This window comes from Belonocnema kinseyi, chromosome 5 (assembly GCF_010883055.1).
Source record: "Belonocnema kinseyi isolate 2016_QV_RU_SX_M_011 chromosome 5, B_treatae_v1, whole genome shotgun sequence".
Lineage (NCBI taxonomy): Eukaryota > Metazoa > Arthropoda > Insecta > Hymenoptera > Cynipidae > Belonocnema > Belonocnema kinseyi.
The window spans coordinates 138,934,790-138,953,507 of record NC_046661.1 but is presented as its reverse complement, the minus strand read 5'-3'; the positions used below and the strand labels follow the sequence as shown (position 1 = coordinate 138,953,507).

Sequence of the window (18,718 nt, the reverse complement as noted above, 5' to 3'; positions counted from 1 at the left end):
CAGCTCACCAAGCGTTTTACCCACTCCTAATACACTACATTACAAGAACCTACACTGTGAGAGTGCTTGCGATTGGCCAAGAAAAGTATTTGTAAAATTCCGTTTTATATTTGATCCACCCTCGTAGAAATGTTCAGTAGGGTAGTACAAGTGCATTGATTAGCTGCAAAGTGCAGACATTCTGCTTTTTCAATTATCACCTTCGCTGATTCCAGAATTCCCTTAATTTCTTAATTTTTCGCTAAGATAGGGTAAAATTTTACTGTTACGTACACATTTCAGACTACTTTTATTTTTTTGTTGGTCTGTGTTATCTCAAGCGTCGTGTCTGTGTGCTCTCCCGGAACACTTTTTCTAATTTACATATTTCGGCAACAAGTCTGGTTTCTACGTTCTACCCCGCATCATGTGTTTTTTTAGTTTAGTCATATTTAGATTTACTGTTTCAATCTGAACGACTTTTCATGTGATTTAAATACTCTAGACCATCCAGTGCTAATAAATTTTGATTAAATTTATCAGGGTACGACCTTTAAGCAAAAATTCTTGCTCAAATTGTTTAAGAACAATTGTTTACTGCAAAGCTTAAATTCTAGGATCATTTGCACATGTAAATCATATAATTATTCATCATTCTACGTGTTAATAAATTATTTTAGTGTCTTTATTACTTAAAATGTCGCGTGACAAATATTCTTCCAGGTGACGCGAGAGTAAATCAAAATGCGGACTTAGCAATTATGCTTATTATTCTGATGAGAGAACATAATAGAATTGCTGATTGCATAGCTAAACTAAATTCCGATTGGCCCGATGAGAAGATTTTCCATGAAGCAAGACGAATTCTTATTGCTCTGTATCAAAGTATTTCATACAATGAGTGGTTGCCATTAATTTTAGGTGAGATTTTAATTTACTGAAATACAATTTTCTCCGTAGGTTTTATTTAAAATTATAAAACTACTAAGTTTCTAGAAATAATTTTAATGTATTATTTAGGGTTCATGGTTTTTATAAGATAAGTACTGAAACATTTTTCAGGTCGCGAGAATTGTTATAAAAACAAACTTATCTATGAAACGAAAGAATATGTCAACGATTATGATCCTTCAGTGGACCCCACTATTACTAATGAATTTGCAGCTGCAGCATTTCGCTCCTTCCACTCAACAATTGCTGGAAACCTTAAGTGTGTACACTAATTATACTTATTTCAAAATGGAAAACATTTCTGTTGTAAAAACAATCGGCTACAATAATAAGATTCCAGAATCAGTTCCGTATTGATTTCAATATCTCTCAAAATTGTCAATTGTTTTTTTACTTTTGTCGGAACAAAAAAGATAAAGTTTTTGTAGACCGAAGGGAAAAAATAACGTATAGAAAATAATATTTCTGACTTGCAAGGAGAATATGTTCACTGAAAATAGTACAGGGATTTAAAAAGCAAAGAATGTTCTTGAAGATTAGGTTAAATAGATAATGTTTGATAAAATTATTTAAAAAAATGAAATAATATAAAGCTGGGTAGAACGGAAGAGATGATAGAATAAACCCCGATCAAATGGGATAGACTAGGATTAACAAATATAGAAAAAGGTAGTAAATAAGTGAAATTTTTTAGCGAAGGTAAATAGTGTGAAAAACATGCATTTTTCAGACGCTATAATGAGGATCGACAGTTTGCTTATTCTTCTTCAAGATTCGGTGAACACTTTTTCAATCAAACTGTCATCGAAAATTGTGACAACTTTGATGGTCTGCTGAGAGGATTATGCACTCAGCCCCAAGAAGCGGCTGATAAATACTACGACAAAGAGGTTATTTAAAAACAAATGTTTCCTTGCCTTATTTATATCTTAATCAATAAATATTGTATTTAATGCATAATATTATATTTCAGATAACAGTTTTTATGAGTGGAATAACACCGACTACCGGAATGGATCTTCGAGGCTTTGATATTCACAGAGGACGAGACCACGGTCTTCGACCCTACATCGATTATCGCATTCACTGTGGACTTTCGAAAGTTTCAAAATGGGATGACTTCTTAGATTTAATTTCTTCTGAGGCATGGCAATTGTATAATATTCAAACATAAAATTATAGTATATATTTCATAATCTACTTCAAATCTCCCTTTTCAGGATGTTAAAAAATTGTCAGAACTATATGAGACTCCAGCTGATGTTGATTTAACAGTAGGAGCGTCTTTAGAAAAAAATATTCCAGACTCTATGGCTGGGCCAACGTTTCACTGTCTTTTGACTAAACAATTTCTTAATACAAGAATAGGTGATCGCTTCTGGTTTGAAAATGGAAAAAGTGGAACACCTTTCACCCTTAGTAAGTAAAGATCTTCTCTACCTAAATATTGTATATAATTAACTTTAATATTGATTTTACCGACATTATCCATTATGCAAAATCAAACCTTTTTCAGTACAACTGAATGAAATTCGAAAGGCAAGTATCTCCAGATTAATATGTGACAACGCTAATGATATAAAATCAATGCAGCTGAAAGGATTCGAGCTTATTTCTAAAAAGTAAGATTCTTAATTTTTGCATTCTGAATTCACGTGTGGGCTTTAAAAATCTGATTCATAATATTGCTTTACAGGAATCCACTGCTTGACTGTCAAGATATTCCTTCGATCGATTTATCACTTTGGAAGGAAAGTGCAAGTAAGAAATAACAGAGAAAATACGATGTGGTATTTTTCTTTATAATAGTTACGTTTCATCCAAATTTTTGATAATGATTTCAAACCATCCGCTTGGATTTTACTTTAATTGCTGCAAAAGCATAATATTGGTACATTTTAAAGATTGATGTAGATAAACAAACAGAAATACATGCTAACAGTTTTCAAGAAATCAACCATTCCAAATAAAAAAACGGATGTTTGGATTATGGCGATGTTTCAAATATAATTTCCAATTGATATTATCGTTAAGAAGATACAGATTAAAGATGAAAACAAACTCCCTCTGAAAAAATAATTAATCAATCCTAATTTGATTGATGTACGTGAACACATATATTTATGTACGCACGTAGCAAGGATAAAATTGCAGCAATATTCTGTTGGCTGATATGTCTGATTCATTAATGTAGCAACTATTAGTAAGTGTTAAAGCTTCCCCGCAATCGCGGGGCAGTGACAAAGAATGTAAGTAGCCGCTTATTCTCCTGGCCGCACATACGACAGAGGGGACTTTCTTCAAACCCTATCTTATATCTGTGATACCCGTGTTTTCCATGTTCCATCAACATTTCGGTCACAAATTTGACTTCTTTCCTCCCCAAGTTTAGTTTTTCTTCGCTCGGTTAGAGTTTAGCTTTGAGCCTAAGAGTGTTTTAGCCTGTCTGCCACCAGAATCTGAATTCCACTCATTCTGATATTTCTCCGTTAGCCAAATATTAATATCTTCAGCGACTAACCTACTTACAATGCTGAAAACTGGTTTGAGTTAAGTAATATTTTCTTTTCCTGCTAGTGTTGCTAGCCTGTCAGATATCTCATTGCCTTTGATGCTACTGTGTTCAGGGATCAAAATCAGAATAACTCGATTTTCTGTCGCTAACTCATTCAGTGCCTAAAACCACTCACAAATTAGAAGCGAAGTTCTTGTTTTTATTTAGTTACATTAAAGCAGCCCTCCTGCCTGAGCAGATACGAATCCTTCTTTTGTTGCCATACTTATTTGCCATAATCTCAAATTGTAGAACTGTGGCGTAGGACCCCATCGCGATTGCGAACCCAATTACATTTCTCCTACGACATACACTGGCTCCTGCGTTCTCCTTGTTCGTGAGCCATCTGTAAAACAGTTGTTTCCAATACGGGACAGGTGTGCCTTACCGTTAGACCATTCTTATTTCGTGGATAGGCTAACTCGATACTTTTTTTCGAAGATGTAGCGGCGAGTGGACATTTTTCCCTAAGCATGCTCAGTGTCAGCCTCCTCGCAATGTATATTGGTATCCGCATTACTTTCGAGATACAACAATCGTTTACGATACTTAATCTACAGGCCGCCTCTGCAGCTACTATTATAATGGTGAGATGGAGGGACTCCAAACCTATTAGAGCCCCAAGAACCAACGCGGGCGTCGACTTCGAGGCACTATTAATGCCTCTCAGAATCCAGACTACCATCGCATAGGTTTCCCTGAGTCACAGGATCGCTTTATAGGTAGACATGAGTGTCTTCGATTTTAAGCTTCAGCTTTTTCGTATAGCTTTCCTACGGAGCCATAGATTCGCTCCAGTTTTAATGTAGTCGTGGTTCCCTACTTATTCCTTCTAACGAATACAACTGCGTCTTCTTTACTCGGATTGACTAATGGTCCAATCTTATTTCACCACGAATCTACTATCCTTAGTGCTTAGATGAGGCAATTTATCCACTATCAAGCACCACAGCCAAGTGCCACCCTTAGTCGTGGTTAGGTTTTTGCTGGACAACATGTGACCCTGATCACCTCTCTAGAGGTGTAGTGGAAGGCTCCTTCGATGTTTATAAAGGTTCCAATCGCGAGGCCTTTCTGCTTTAGTTGTCCAATAATTAGGTTTACTGCTCTGTTTAGGACCATCTTGGGCAAGTGATCAGACCTATAGGCGGGACGCTCTTTATGCAGTGGCCTACTAGACAATACCTTATTGCGGACATATATATGCTCGAGTCTTTTCACTGTTTTTAGTAGACAATGGCAACTATGAGTATCCCTCGCCGGGAAATTTCAGAGTGCTGAAAACAGCATCCGGATTCCAAAAAAAAACTTATTCAGTCTAGCCGCCTCTGCTCCTTTCTCGATGTTTAAACAAAAGTTAGTTCAGCTCCGTTCTATGAGCACTGGTACATCTGAACCTCTTTTTAGTTTCCCTGCGAAGCTCTTCAAATTTCCGATTAATCCGATTAAACCAGTGTGTTTTTCCAGGCTTTCAGGCTTCTGTAGGTGGACAATTACCTTCATAAGTAGATTTCATTGCTTCCATAAAATCTCGGCGCTATCTGCAGGGTATGCACGTCGCTGATTGCCCTGGGCACCACTGAGAGTGCACCCCTTAGTTCGTTGAAAAACTAATGCAGTCACTTCTTCTTGCATTTCTTGTCTATTAGGGGCCCGCGGGTACAGTGTATTCCAACTAGAACTCTATCCGTGAATGATCTGAGAGATTGCGTTCATCTAAGATTCTCCACTTCTTAATTTCATCTATAAAACAACCGGTACAGAGATTAATGACAATGACTTCTTCCCAGACCGAGCTAAGAAACGTTTGGGTGTTCACTGTATTAAGAATATCTAAATCAGTGGCGATTAGGTATTCCTGTAGACCATTGCCCCTTGAGATAATATCCGGGTTGTCCCACAATGCACGGTCAGAGTTAAGATTACACTCCAGTAGAAGAGAAAGACCCCTCACCTTGCAATAACCTGCCAGTGTACGTAACTCCACTGGCAGTTTGGTAACATTGTCGTTTAAATACTAAGCCGATTCTATTACTAGCCTTTCTTTTCCTTTAAGATCCGTGACATTAACCAGCAGGTCTTTCGAATATAACTTAAACACGTGGACAACGTTGACTCGTTTCGCTAGTATGCAAGCCCTTGGATTAGCAATCTTAGGGTCCCAGTAATAACAATCAGCTCCCACTAAACTCCTAATGGTATCTTGAGATAACTAAGGCTCCTGGTTTAGCGAGACCCTCTGAAAAGATGCAAAGGCGCCTTTGATGTGATGTAAGTTAATTTGGGTTATAGGCACACCGGGAGAAATCATTAAAGTCTACTCCCGATCTTCCTATGTACCGACAAACCACAGACGGGTCTTTCTGTTTACACGGGAACGACGTAGTAGCCGTTACCATCTCTTGGAGCAACTCTACTTTATCCAATAGACCAGCAGCAACAAATACGGAATTCTCTCCCTTGCAGAAGTAGGTCTGGATTTTTGACCATTGATTTGAAAACACTCTTTCGAGCACCGTGCAGGTAGCCTCCCTGAAAAGATTAAACGGCTCCGTAGGAAGCAGCGAGCGGCTGCCAATCCATCCCCCCAAGACTCCCTGTTCGTCAGCTGCTGGGCTTTCCTGTGCCTCTTCACAGACTTGCCCGCCCTCCCTGGTGAGTTGCTCTCTAAGACCCTTCCTCTCTTCAGGGCTTAAGTGCTAGTTGTCGGCATTGTGGCCGCCGATATTTCAGCTACCCCAGTTACTCTACTAGCCTGCTGTGCTTAGCTTTTCAGTCTCTTCTTCAGGGAACCGTTGTTGTGTTTACTCTCTTTGGGGGACTCATTGGCCGCTCGCATTTCCATAGCCTCATTTAGAAGGACCCTCAATCCCTTAGATCCCGGGAGAGCTGAGGGCATACCCTTCACCTGAATTTGACTTGCCAGAGAGACACGTTGGGAGGATAGGGTTACGTTAGGCCCATTAGGTACCAACCCCTCTCTCTCCGCTGTTTCCACCCTTTCCGTTTCTTCTTTTAGTTTTATTTGCTACCATACCAACGAAGGACTGTTTTATGTTTGCTATGCTGGTTGTCGGTCATTTCTGTCCCGATTTAAAAACTTGAGATCGGCCAGGGAGGGACCTCAACCCAGGGGTCCAGAAGGCCCGTTTTAACTAGGCTCTTTCATCCTTCTATGATATAATACAATCATGCACATTTGGAGAGCACGTTTATAGGGTCCTTTCCAAATCACCTAGACCAGCCCTTTTAAAGGGGTCCTTTCATCCATATCCATACGCATTCATGTCGAGGTCCGTTCGACCCTTATGTCCCAAACGTTTAGGCCTTCTTGCCTACTACAAAATCGTACAGCCCCTAGGGGAAAAAAATGAGAAGTCATGTAGATAGTAAAATTATTAAATAATTATTCTAATTATTTCTCTGAGCGCGGAACTTAAAATGTAAACCAGTGATCTTTCTTTCTTCGTTGCATGACGTTTTGCCATATTGCAGGCTTCAGGGAATCTATAAACAACAATGTTCCTTCCTTTGGCTTATAGCAGGTTGCTGCACTAAAGGATTCAGAAATTGACGACTCAGCGAAGGTATACTAACAGTAAGAAATTCACAATAATTATTTAAAACATTTCCTATTGATTTCTGAAGTGTACCCGGTAATAAGCGTTGAATTCAGAAAAACTAAAAATATGTATTCCTATGAATAAGCGATTTTTTCTCCGTCTAAAAATCGCCCAACGGGAATACAAAAAGTAGAGAAATCTATTTAAATGTGTGAATTAAAATGATTTCAACTCTAGAGAGGCCGAGTTGAATTGATTAAAATTGAATTTTCAAAACTTTTATTCCACTTGAAGGACTTAAAACAGTTTAATATATATTCATAGGGCGCTACGAAAGTTTTTCAATACAGACATACCTTTTATAGTTTGTCAAAGTACTTTCCACCGCAGTGGATACACTTTTCCATACGTCGAAACTAGTCATCGAACCAACCCTGCCACTTTTCTTCTGAAAGGTCTGCACACGCTTGGTCCCACGCCGCCAAAAGGTCAGTTTTGTTAGTAATCTGTCGCCCTTTTAGTTATTTTTTTACTTCGAGAAACAAACCAAAGTCACAGGGAGCAAGATCTGGACTGTGAGGAGGGTGATCTAGAATAGTCAGTTCAGATTTGACCAAAAAAGCTACTGTGACCTTCACTCTGTAAGCCGGTGCATTGTCTTGGTGGAATAGCCAGGTGCCAAATCGAGATTTCGGCCTGATGTTTTTGAGTTGGTTTATGACTTGGGGTGAGCATACCTAAGTGTACCAGGAAACGGTGACTAGACGCTGATTTTCCAATACGTCCCTATCCACAATGCGGCGTTTCCCAAAGAATATTGCAATTATTCTTGCAATTATTTTATTCTGCATTTTTTAGCTTCACTTTACTATCGTTGCCATTTGCTCTCCGGTCAACGCATGTGTAGTTCAGTAGATTATTCACAGACGCAATGTCTTCCGATGTCACTAGTTCCGGCGGTCGACCTGAGTGCAAGTTGTGCGTGAGACCGAAATTTCCCCTTTCGAACTTTTTGTACCATCGAAAATTTTTTGTGCGATGCGGACAATCCTCACCCAATACCGGAGACATTTCCTGAAAACTTTGGTGTACACTTAGACGTGCTTAGGCTGTACTGAGACCTGAGTCAACATGTTTCCTCTTCCTACCTAATTTTTGACGCTCTTTCTAATGTCGCCTGAATCATAACTCTTCTTCCAATATGTTTTGCGTATTGCAGAGATTTCGTAGCGCCCTACCTAGTTTGTGAAATTAATAGAAGTAACTAAATAATCTCGAAAGTTGAACACTTGGGGAATAGAATACATCTCTGTGAGGTTATCTGTCGGTATAAATACAAGGAATCAAATATATTAAAAACACGTTCTGTTTTGGGGAATAGGAACCTATGCCGCGGTCACTATAGAAATAGAAATAAATTAGTTTCTAAGATATCCTATTCGTATGATGATATTTTAGACAAATGGAAAAATCGCGCATTTAAAATAATAGAATAATCTTCACTTTTACGCTGAAATATGAAAATATTACTTTTTCTCTATTCAACGCTTGTTACCGGGTAAGCACTTTTTTGCATCGTCGCCTTGGGCTTCTTAATCGTCGGCATCATATTCATCTTCGACGATGACTCTTCCTTAGCCAGATAGTTGTCTGATTCTAAAGTGTCAAGAACCCATTCTTCACAGAAACAGGATTTCGAGTCTTACAATTTGAATTTCAGCACTGATGGCGATGGTTGTACATGAGAGCAGTTGCGGGGTAAATTGTGTTAAGTAAGACAGCTTAAATCTTCCGGGTTATACACGTTTTAGCGAAACTGGTCGAAATTTTTCTTAATTATATATTCCATGCATCACGTAGTGTGTTTGATATAATAGTTCTCACATCAGCATAATGTATGTGTGTCATCAAATGTTCATTCGAGACAATGGATGCTTATATCATAGTATTGTAAATGTGGATTTCGAATGCAACTTTTACTTGCACCTTAGTGTGATCAGCATTCTCGCTCTTTTAAGAATTTCCAATTATTCTTTTTATTATAGTATTTAACTAACTCATCCTAACCGGCAAAACTATATTCGCAATTAAACTTACCTGATGTTTCTTTGGCTTAGCTGGGTTCATACTTATTTATGGTATATTCGCAATTTTTATTTTCAAGTGGCATATCGAAGGCTCCTTTCTAGAAGGTAACTAACCACAAAATCAAAAAGTTGAGCAATCGATTGGAAATTAGCGCTTTAAGGTTATCGCTCTCGGATCAAATATGAAGGTCCCTAAAGTTGGCCAAAATAGTAGAGTGTTCTTTCGTGCGATCAGGGCAAGAAGGTGCTAACTCGTGCATCAAAGCTTGAAGGTCTGAGCTTGCACTAATAGAAAAAATATAACTTCTATTTTTAAAATGGATTAAGGTAGGAATAAAATTTATTATTTGTTAATAAAATGTTGATTTTTCCCTAAAAAAAGACCTTTCTCTTTCGATTCACTAGGAATCGAACCACGGAACTTCTGATTTTTGGTCAGGTGGTTTTCCATTAAGCTATTAGAGAGATTAGAATAAAAAACTAAACTCAAAAACATAACGCTAATTTTTAGATAGGTGTTAAAGGTACAAGTAATTACACCGACACAGAAAAAAGTGGTCTGTCCGACAGAGTACACTAGCATATCTATATGTTTTTGTGGTTGCTGAATTCAAATCCGGTGTCGAAATAACCAATTAGGGTCCTATTTTTCTAAAAAACCGAAAAAATAGACATAAAATCGACAAAAACAGCGATTTTTCAGGTATATTTTTGCAAAAAAAATATATATACTAGGCAGTCTGATAAGTCCCTGAAAAATGAAACACGGAGACGTTTTTTTGGCCGTTTTGATACCGTCCGAAAAGTACTCGATCGGAAGGTATCCAAAATACGCCTCAGTTTCAGCTATGAGCTCCTCATTTGAGTAAAAACGCTTACCGGTAAGCCATCTCTTCAGGTTAGGGAACAAGTAATAGTCGCTGGGGGCCAGGTCTAGTGAATACGGTGGCTGAGGAACCAACTCGAAGCCGATTTCATGCAATTTTGCTTGTGCAACTAAGCATGAATGAACAGGAGCATTGTCGTGATGATAAATAGGTTTTTTCTTCTTCAAATGCGGTCGTTCTTTGGCGATTTCCATTTTCAATCGGTCCAATAATGGTGAATAGTATGCTCCGGTTATGGTTTTACCTTTTTCAAGATAGTTCACGAATATTATGCCATGTGCATCCCAAAATACGGAGGCCATAACCTTTCCAACCCATTGTTGCGTTTTTGGACGCTTCGGAGCACTTTGGCCCAGCGGAACCCACTGTTTTGCCTGTTGCTTTGACTCAGGAGTGTAGTAGTGGATCCAGGTTTCATCCATGGTTATGAATCGGCGCAAAAACTCGGTCGGCTTACGCGAAAATAATGCCAAATTCTGCTGGGAAGTTGTCACACGAATTCGTTTTCGATCCACTGTGAGCAAACGCGGCACCCATCGCGCGTAAAGCTTCTTCATGCCCAAAACTGAATGCACTATATTGCCCACACGTTCCAATGATATACTTACAGCATTAGCTACCTCTCTCCATTTCACTTTAGGATCATTCAACATCATATCATGGATTTTTTCGACATTTTCTAGTGTAGTGACCTCTTTTGAGCGCCCCGATCGTTCAGCATCAACTGTGCTCGTACGGCCACAACGAAACTCGGTAAACTACTTATGAATCGTTCCAATCGCCGATGTAGAGTCCGGGTAATACTTATTCAGCTTGGCCTTGGTCTCGGATATCGTTTTCTTGCGAAGATAGTAGTGTTTGATCAAAACTCGAAACTCAGATTTTTCCATATTAAAAAAAACTCGGAGGTTAGTACCTTCTCAGTGCTGTAACTTGTAAATGCGTAAACATGAATGGCTGAAGTTTTGACAGGCGTCATTTGAAGGATCAAGCTCGACCAAAATGGTTCACATTAGTGAATACTAATGCCATCTCTTAGAATTTTCAGGTACTTATTAGCCTGCTTAGTATTTTCTTGCCCGGTGGACTTAACCAACATTTTTATATGTCTTTTGGGTCGCTATATTCAAATCTGACGCCTAAATAACCAATTTGGCTCATGCTTTTTCGAAAATCGCACAAATAGACGCAAAATCGGCGAACAACGATTTTTCTTGTATACTTTGGCAACAACAAAATTTTTCATGTCCCGTGGTCTAAATCAGCATATCCTTATGCTTTTGTGGTCGCTGAATTCGAATCCGGAGTCAAAATAACCCAGTTAGTTCATATTTTATCGAAAAACGCACAAATAGATTCAAAGTCGACGGAAACAGCGATTTTTCGTGTATATTTTTGCAAAAAAATATTTTCATGACCTTTGGACTTAACCAGCATATCTATATGTTTTTTGCGTAGCTGAATCCGAATCCGGAGTCCAAATAACCGAGTTGTCTCATATTTTTTCGAAAAACGCAAAAATAGAGGTGAAATCGGACAAAACGAATGACTATGGACAGAATTTACTACGTCCACGTCGTTGTTCCTGGGTAACGCTGAAAGTAAATAAAACTTATTTACAAAAAATCCTACTATTGCCATGCAAGAAGACTAACGCAAATTAAAAAACCCGAAACGTGAGACGCAAAGGGAATCTACAGTGTACGACAATCCCAGTCGAGGAAGAAGAAGGTTTAAAGGTTTTCGTCGATCTTACGTCTAATTTTGCGTTTTTCGATAAAGTATGAGCCAACTGGGTTATTTGAACCATGGCTTCAGAATCAGTGACTCCAAAGACATAAGATTATGCTGGATAAGTCCACCGGGGATGAAGATATGTTTTTTGCAAAAATATGCACGGAAAACCGCTTTTTCGTCTATTCTACCTCTATTTTTGCATTTTTCGATCAAATATGAGCCAACGGGATTATTTTGACCTCGGATTCGGATTCAGCGACCCCAAAAAGCATAAGGATATGCTTATTTAGACCACCGGGCATGAAAAATTTATTTGTTGAAAAAGTATACAAGAAAAATCGCAAAAACATATAGATATGCTAGTGTAGTCTGTCGGACACACCACTTTCTTGTGTGTCGGTGTTATTAAAAATGATTCTGTTATATCATCAGCGAGAAGAATCTCCAAGTTTATGAAGCAGCAAAAGAAGAAAGTTTCTGACAAAATGAAAATTATTATTCGTGTTTGAATAGCATTCAAATAATCAGAAGTATGAGTTCATTATTGCTTCAATAATATAATTCGAATAAATAAATTTCAGTATACAGCAATAAATATTTATTTATCACTTTTGCCATGACTATTGCTCTCATCTACGGTTTTTTACATGCGTATTTTTGCTCATTAACGTAAGTTATTTTGGTTCTAGTTACGTGAATTTTATATCCATCTTCGAAAGAAAGCTTATATCTCAATTCATGAGGGTGACATTGTAAAACAAAAATTTCCTTCTACTGATTTGTTCCCAAAGGAACAGATACCTTTTCCGTTTTTTATAACAGTCCTCTTACCATTTTTAGTGTCTTCGAGCTTTTTAAAATCGGAAATCATGTCATAAGTAACTCTTATGACTTCGTAATGGGGATTTGTTTGACTCGATTTTCCTATGATCATATACTATTCCTCAGATATTCAGTTTTCTCCGTGTTTTCCTCATCGCTACTCGTCTTGTTTTTTTAAACGTTCTCTGTTGTATTCTAAAATAGGATTGCTTCTAATTTTTGCCGTGACAGCTTAGATAATTTTTCTCGAAATTTCCAATGTGTTCACAAACATTCTTGGAACCGTCACTGATTGTCTTTGAATTTTTTTCGGTCATGTATCTTGAACTAAGCGCCTATTTTTGTGATTGATTTTCTAGTGAATAATGGTCGGTATTATATTGAGCTCATGACACTCCTATAACTTTATCCGTACACTTAAATGGACAGATAGGGCCACAGTTTCTAAGCGAAAAATTTCCGGCACACATTTTTTCATGTACAATAAAGTATAGGATTTATCTTGATTGACAGCCTGTTGCTATTTATTTTTTATCCACGAATCAAAAAAAAGTGGTCCTTTTCTTGTTTTCTGTTCGTTTTCTGAATATATAAAATATACATCAAGTCTTAAAACTATTCAACAGTCACAGGCGATGTAGACCTATTTCCATACTCCTTTAAAATTTATATTTTAGCAGGAAAATTAAACTCGAAAATTATTGAAATTTATTGAAATTTGCACTGATTCAGATTCAGAGAGCAAAGTCATCCGCAGGGTCCTCTCGTTAGTGCTTGGCCCATGTGATCACTAATTATACGCGAGATTTGAATCGTTGAGAATAGGGCTGTCTCTGCACCGGTAGGAATTGCGTTTGAGGGCTCGGTTGCAGTGCACATTTAGGATCGTTCAATAGGGGCTTATAGCCTAAAATTTTGCCTTATAGCTTTTTGGGGAAGGGTTCTTGCCACTGGATCCACTTCGTCTACACGCAATAGCTTCATGGTCAGTTTAAGGCTGACGTTGCGTATCACGCGGGGTGCAATTCCAGTTGATGGAAATCGAATGGGGGACCGAGGAGCTGCCACAGGACTAGGATAAGAATTGTCTTCAACGCGTGGCGAAGTTTTTTTTGCCTGAACTGAAGGGGGCCCCAGGGGTGGTCGATTATCGGTTACAGGTCCAGTCTGCTCTAATGAAGGGTTGACGTTAATCAAGGGATCCACCGATATATACTTATAGGCTTCTAGTTACGACAGGACTTCTGATTGTTCGGCATTCAGGTAATCGCGAATCAGCGTGGTTAACCACAGGGTTGGGTCTATGGGTTCGGAGGTTGACCTTGAGGCTATGTTCAGTTCAATTGTAGCGTGACGGTTGTGCACGGGGAAGGGATGAGCTACTCTGAGGATTAGCCAGGATCCCACCTTTGTTACCGGAAGGGGCACCAGAATTCTCCTTGGCAGTGTGGACACCTCGCGCGAAAAGAGGGGTATACACGTGACAGAAAAGCAGGTCACAGAGTTTGTAGTCCTTATACACGCAGCATGCTGTAGGAATATTTGGGAACCCAAGTGGAATACTGGTTAGGGCAGCCTCGTTGGAGAGCTACAGGAGCTTACCCTCGTTTACCCTCGTGTTTACCTTTGTGAGCGATGGCGCTTAAAGTGTCTGTTGTATCATTTGTCGCTGTTTCCAACTTTTTCTATTGGCTCGCTAGGAGAATGTCTCTTGCTCAGCGGAAACAGAAATGATATGCGATGTGTGTCCATTTGTCAAGTCCAAGATTCAGCTAGGCGGCAATTGCAGGGTCGGTGTAAATACCATCACTCTTCACAGGGAAAGATGGTAAGTTATCTTCTGTTTGATTCCAAAAGAATCGAATCTGAACCGAAAGAATATATATATATATATATATATATATATATAAAATTTCTGCTGATTAGAATCAACGAAATTTTCGAAAGTTACTTATTATCCTAAATCATCGAAATTCGAGATTCTTATATTTAAAATAAAATTGTTTCATTATGTATATGCTTTAAACTAGAAATGATAAAATATCAAATCTGTTTTATAAAATTTTGCAATTTTCAAAATTCAATCTAAAAGTGTACAATCTTGGGAACTTTTTAAACTGCGCTTGCATCTCACCGATAATCCGATTGGTGACTGTTAGCGCGCTAATTTTGAATTATATACATATTCAGATTTAATATTGATGACAAATAATGATTAAAAAATGCATCCAAAATGATATCTTAATCCTAAATTAGAATTTTGTAGTAACAGATGAAAAAATAATACTATTTTCATGCAAAAAACGTTATTAATAGGATTTATCTCCTGTAATCATTATTTATAGCCTCACAAAGTTGACCGCTTTCGACTTGTTCTTCAGGGCAAATGACACGTGTTCAGTTTTTTTACAAAATATTTGACTTCTCCTTAAAGCTAAATAAGTGGTGCAAAATAAAAAGTTGCAGGGCAAAAAATTTTGCGTAGTTAAAAAAAAATTTCTAGTATTCATGGATCAAGAGTTAGGGCTCTTGAAAAAAACTTTTTTTGATATTTAAAGCTATTTATAGTCATACAGAAAAACATCAAGAACATAAATTATAAAGGAATAAATTCTGCGTGAAGTGAACAAAAAGTAAAATGTTCTATTTGATACAGGTCACGAGTTATGACCTGGAAACTTAGACACATATCATTCGAAAGGCTCTGTTTGTGATGGAAAATGTACTGCGACCGCATTTTGGTGGCATTTATGCATTTGCACTTGATTACAAGTTTAGTTTTTCTCCTTTTTTATTGAGAAAAAATCGATTGTTTTACAATTATTTAAATAATACGCTTCACTCTACCAGTTGTCCGTATATTTTATGTATTTTAATTTATTAAACTTTTCTTCTAGAATATATGTTTTCAAAATTAGATGAAAAAACAACAAATTAACTGATTTCATATTGCTTATTTTCTATTTAGAAAAAATGTTATTAAAGATATCAGTTTAATAAAATGTATTATTTTATGTTGAGAATTCCAAAAATTAAAATATTATTTTGTAAAATGAACTCTTCTCCACACCACCCTGAAGGTAGAGTTTTAGGCGCTTTTTTAAAAATGTTTTCCCCCGGCAATTTTCAAATGCTAAAAATAAGTGGCTTTTATCATTAAATGTTATTTTTAATAATATATTTAAATTATAACCAAGTTTCACGAGTACTGGGACTTTAAATCTTAAATTCATTAAATATGCACGCAAATGATAAAGTGAAGCGAATAATTGAAACAATTGTTGAACAATTAATTGTTTAAAAAAAGGAGAAAAACTGAATTTGTCATAAACTACAAATGCATCCATGCCACCAAAATATAAAGAATCTATAACTGGAAGAATAAATTGAGGTAAAAGATATTAAAAGGATCCAAAACTATAAATCCATAATCCGCGTTAATCCATTTCTCTAATATACAAATCTAAATAACCTATGGTCTAATTTCGACCACAGAGAGAACACATGCGCATACTTTACAAGTTTCGTAAGTTTACAACATACATAGAGTTACCGATTTTACATTTTACAATTTTCTAGTAGTCGTTCATTGTATAGTCGAATCTCGATGTTGACGTCCGATTGATTTTCCGCCCAATGACCGATGAGACCACTCTTGCCAAGTTTCCGATCGTTTGTTTTAAATGTTCCCCAATGTCAGTGCTTATTAAACCAATAGCGTTGCTCGATGTTAAATGACATTGGCTAGGCCGGGTTTATGTGGTCAGCTTTAACCGCATGCGCCGTTTTCTGAACTAAAATCGCAGGGCGCTAAGACCCTTTTAACAAACACGCTCGGAACGAGTAAATTCTTTGGCGGGAAGATTCAAATAGCTTCTTAAATGCAAATTGATTATGTGTATGCATGTAACCTGTAAATATTAAGTAATTCTTATTGTACACGAGTCTTACGAATAACATGGTTTTATTACGTTTAAATTAAACCAGCATTTAGGTATTATATCTTATTTTAGCTACAATTTCTTTACAAAATTCAAAATTTTTGTTGAAATTATATCTACTTTGTGAAACATCTAATTTCTTTTTGGTGGAAAATTATTCTCATTGTTGGAAAATTAATGTCCTTAATGAAAACTGAACAACTTTAAATCGATAATTATATGTTCTACATTCAGTTTTCTTTTTTCGATGGACATTTATTGTAGGTTAGGTTTATAGTTGATGGAGAATTTCTTTAGTAATTCAAATATTTGGTTGACGGTTCATGTTTTTTGTGAAAAATCTTTGTTTATCGGTCCAAAAAATTAATCTCTTCGGCGGAATGTACATTTTTGTATGAAAATTCATTTTCTTAACCGAAAATTCATTTTTAGAACTGAAATTTTAACTATTCCTATTTTTATTGAAAACAATTTTTTTGTAGTAATTTTTTAATTTAATTAAGTTTTAAATTCAATTTGAATTTTTTCGTTTAATTTGTCACGTATATATATTTCGATTATAACTTCATCTTGGGTAAAAGTTTATTTTACTTCTATTTTCACTATTCTAAGGTTTTAAGAAGTATTCATTGATTTAGGGCCGATTCCACCAGCTGTTATTAAATCCATAATTAGCTAATCATGATTATTTTTTAATCAGCGTTTTAATCACGATTCACTTGTGGCGCGTTCCAACATGAATTTTTAAACTCTGACTAGCCAACCGTATGCTCTATTCGCAATAAGTCTAGTTTCTGTGTGTTTCGGCTGTGATCGTGATTTTCATTGGCTGATTTCGAAGTTGTATTCGCGCGCAAAATATACCTCGACTGCTCACGAATGACGAGCGGTGTCGTGTTTTTTTCATGCACATCGTTTCCAAATAAATTGACAGGGATTGTTTATCGATTGAAATTGAATATTATGTGTGTGAGTACAAGATATCGTTATAAATTCGATCAATATTTTACACTATACTTGAACTTCAACTTTGAGGTTATGTTAACTCCCGTTAATCGCTTATTAACTCGCTAACCAGCTAAAAAATACCGGTTAAGTTAATCGACGATTAGACTTCTTTAATCATGTTTTAAAATTTGGCGTAACGCAATCTGCTGATTAAACTAAGTTAATCAATGATTAAAATTTAATCACAATTGAAGGAATCGGTCCTTAAAATTTTTACGATATAGAGGTGATTTGCAGAAGATTTGGATGAAATATAAGTAAAATAAGTGAAATTGTATTTTAATCCAACAAACACGAAATTTTTACTAAAAAGAGATGAATTTCGAAAGGCAAAATAAAAATTAGAATACAAAGTATTTAAATTTCAATTTAAAAAAAACATTTCAGTTGAACTTTCAGCAGGGAAATATAAATTTTAAACTGTTCGTCAATTTTCTATAAAAGCCTCCAAGTTTTAAACGAAAAGGATAGGTTGTTAATAAAGTTGTTCACTTTTGAACCAGTAAATTGTATTTTAATCCAATCCGTTATAATAATGGACTTAAAATATAATTCTCAGAAATTGTATATACACTGAAAAAATATTACTTGTACCAAGTGAATTTTATTTGACTGAAGTAAGTGGAAGTCCTGTTTATTTTCAAAGAAACAATAAAAATAAAAATAAAAATAAAAAAATAAATATTTCACACCACATGAATGACTTATTATTTCTAATGAATGTGCTATGAATTGAAATGAATATTCCTTTGAGATGGGGAAATATGAAGTGAACATGAAAATTGTCAAGTGAAAACCAATATTTAACCCTCACCATAAATACCAAAGAAATATTTTCTCAAATTAAAGACATGGATATTTAATTTAACAATATATTTCTTAAATGTAAAGAAGTATTCAATAGAAACAAATAACACTAAATTATTACATTTTTGATTTCAAAAAATGAAATATTTTATTCCGCCAAAGAAATAAGAATTTATGTTAACACGATACCTTTTGACATAAATAAATGCTCCATTGTTATAAATACATGAACCTTATGTGACAAAAATAATATATTGTAATTTAATTAATATTATTTTGAATTAAATTATTATTCCCTTCATTTAAATAAACCTAAATTCTGCATTCGCAAGTATGGAAAAGCTACTGATTTAAATGAGGTCCGAATCAGTTCAAAGAATCG

The 18,718-nt window shown here is 36.2% G+C and overlaps 1 protein-coding gene across 1 annotated transcript in view; it reads left to right on the top strand.

The window, feature by feature from the left end:
- The window catches only part of LOC117173917 (peroxidase-like), a 13,635-nt gene extending 10,933 nt beyond the window's left edge, over positions 1 to 2,702 (top strand). Inside the window, exons 5-11 of the mRNA XM_033362563.1 lie at positions 703 to 900; positions 1,042 to 1,189; positions 1,661 to 1,820; positions 1,904 to 2,032; positions 2,151 to 2,349; positions 2,447 to 2,552; positions 2,627 to 2,702. Of these exons, the coding sequence (XP_033218454.1) occupies positions 703 to 900; positions 1,042 to 1,189; positions 1,661 to 1,820; positions 1,904 to 2,032; positions 2,151 to 2,349; positions 2,447 to 2,552; positions 2,627 to 2,702 (1,016 nt within the window). The remainder of the gene's footprint in view (positions 1 to 702; positions 901 to 1,041; positions 1,190 to 1,660; positions 1,821 to 1,903; positions 2,033 to 2,150; positions 2,350 to 2,446; positions 2,553 to 2,626) is intronic.
- Positions 2,703 to 18,718: the final 16,016 nt, after the last annotated feature.